This window comes from Cannabis sativa, chromosome 2, assembly GCF_029168945.1.
Source record: "Cannabis sativa cultivar Pink pepper isolate KNU-18-1 chromosome 2, ASM2916894v1, whole genome shotgun sequence".
NCBI lineage: Eukaryota > Viridiplantae > Streptophyta > Magnoliopsida > Rosales > Cannabaceae > Cannabis > Cannabis sativa.
The window spans coordinates 67,847,205-67,848,503 of record NC_083602.1 but is presented as its reverse complement, the minus strand read 5'-3'; the positions used below and the strand labels follow the sequence as shown (position 1 = coordinate 67,848,503).

The 1,299-nt window shown below is 37.2% G+C and overlaps 1 protein-coding gene across 1 annotated transcript; it reads right to left on the bottom strand.

Moving 5' to 3' along the window:
- Nucleotides 1–349: 349 nt before the first annotated feature.
- On the bottom strand, nucleotides 350–1,042 carry LOC133034464 (secreted RxLR effector protein 161-like). The gene has a single exon (XM_061109554.1). It carries the CDS (start codon nucleotides 1,040–1,042, stop codon nucleotides 350–352), a length of 693 nt encoding a protein of 230 aa, XP_060965537.1.
- Nucleotides 1,043–1,299: the final 257 nt, after the last annotated feature.

The window sequence follows — 1,299 nt, the reverse complement described above, 5'->3', positions numbered from 1 at the left end:
TTGTCATCATAACTATAGGCATGTGCAATCTCGTCCATTAACTATATCAACATAGGATCAAAGCGATTTTCGTTGTATCAATCACAACTAAACCCATCAATGGTCACATATATCAACATAGCCAAATGACATAGATCAATCATGATAATGTGGTATGAAAATTACATGCATGGTGATCTATTCATGTCAATTTTCAATTGGTCCTACTTTACTTTATGGAGATCAAAACTTTAGCCTAAATGTACAAAGTGAAATAAACTGAATAACATAATTTCTTATCAGAAAAATATCCAAATACACATGTTTCATGAAACAAATAAAACACACTAAAGACAAACTCCCATTGAATCTAGATATCCTCATAATCTAAAACACTTATACGAGCAGTGTGCTCATGAAAGACCTTGGGTGGCAAACCCTTAGTAAGGGAGTCTGCAATCATGGAGTTTGTACCTAAGTGTTCTATACAAATCTGTCCACTTTGTACCCTTTCTTTTACAACAAGGAACTTGATGTCAATGTGTTTTGACTTCGTCGAGCTCCTATTTTTGTTGAAATACAATACACCTGACTTATTGTAACAATACAACTTAAGTGGTCTTTCAATTCCATCCACAATGCGCAGCCCAGTGACAAAGTTCCTCAGCCATATACCATGGTTGGATGCCTCATAACATGCAACAAATTTTGCTGCCATGGTAGATGAAGCTATGAGTGTTTGTTTTGCACTCCTCCATGATATAGCTCCACCACCTAACAGATATATGTAGCCCGAAGTAGATCTCCTACTATCTTGGCATCCCGCAAAGTCGGAGTCGGAATATCCAATGATCTCAAAGTGATCTAACCTCCTATATGTGAGCATGTACTCTCTTGTTCTCTTCAAATATCTCATAACCTTTTTGGCTGCTTTCCAGTTATCGATTCCTGGATTGCTTAAGTATCTTCCTAACACTCCAACAATGTACGCTATATCTGGACGCGTACAAACTTGAGCATACATTAGACTACCAATAGCCGAAGCATAGGGAATCTTTTGCATTTCTTGAATTTCAGAACTTCCTTTAGGGCATTGTTTAAGACATAATTTGTCTCCTTTAACGACAGGGGTATCACCTGGTCTACAATCTTGCATGCCAAACCGTTTGAGTTCTTTATCGATATAGCTCTTTTGTGATAATCCAAGAATACCCCGAGAACGGTCTCAATGTATTTGAATTCCTAAAATAAAAGAGGCATCACCAAGATCTTTCATCTCAAAATGCTTAGATAGAAATCTCTTGGTTTCGTGCAATAAGC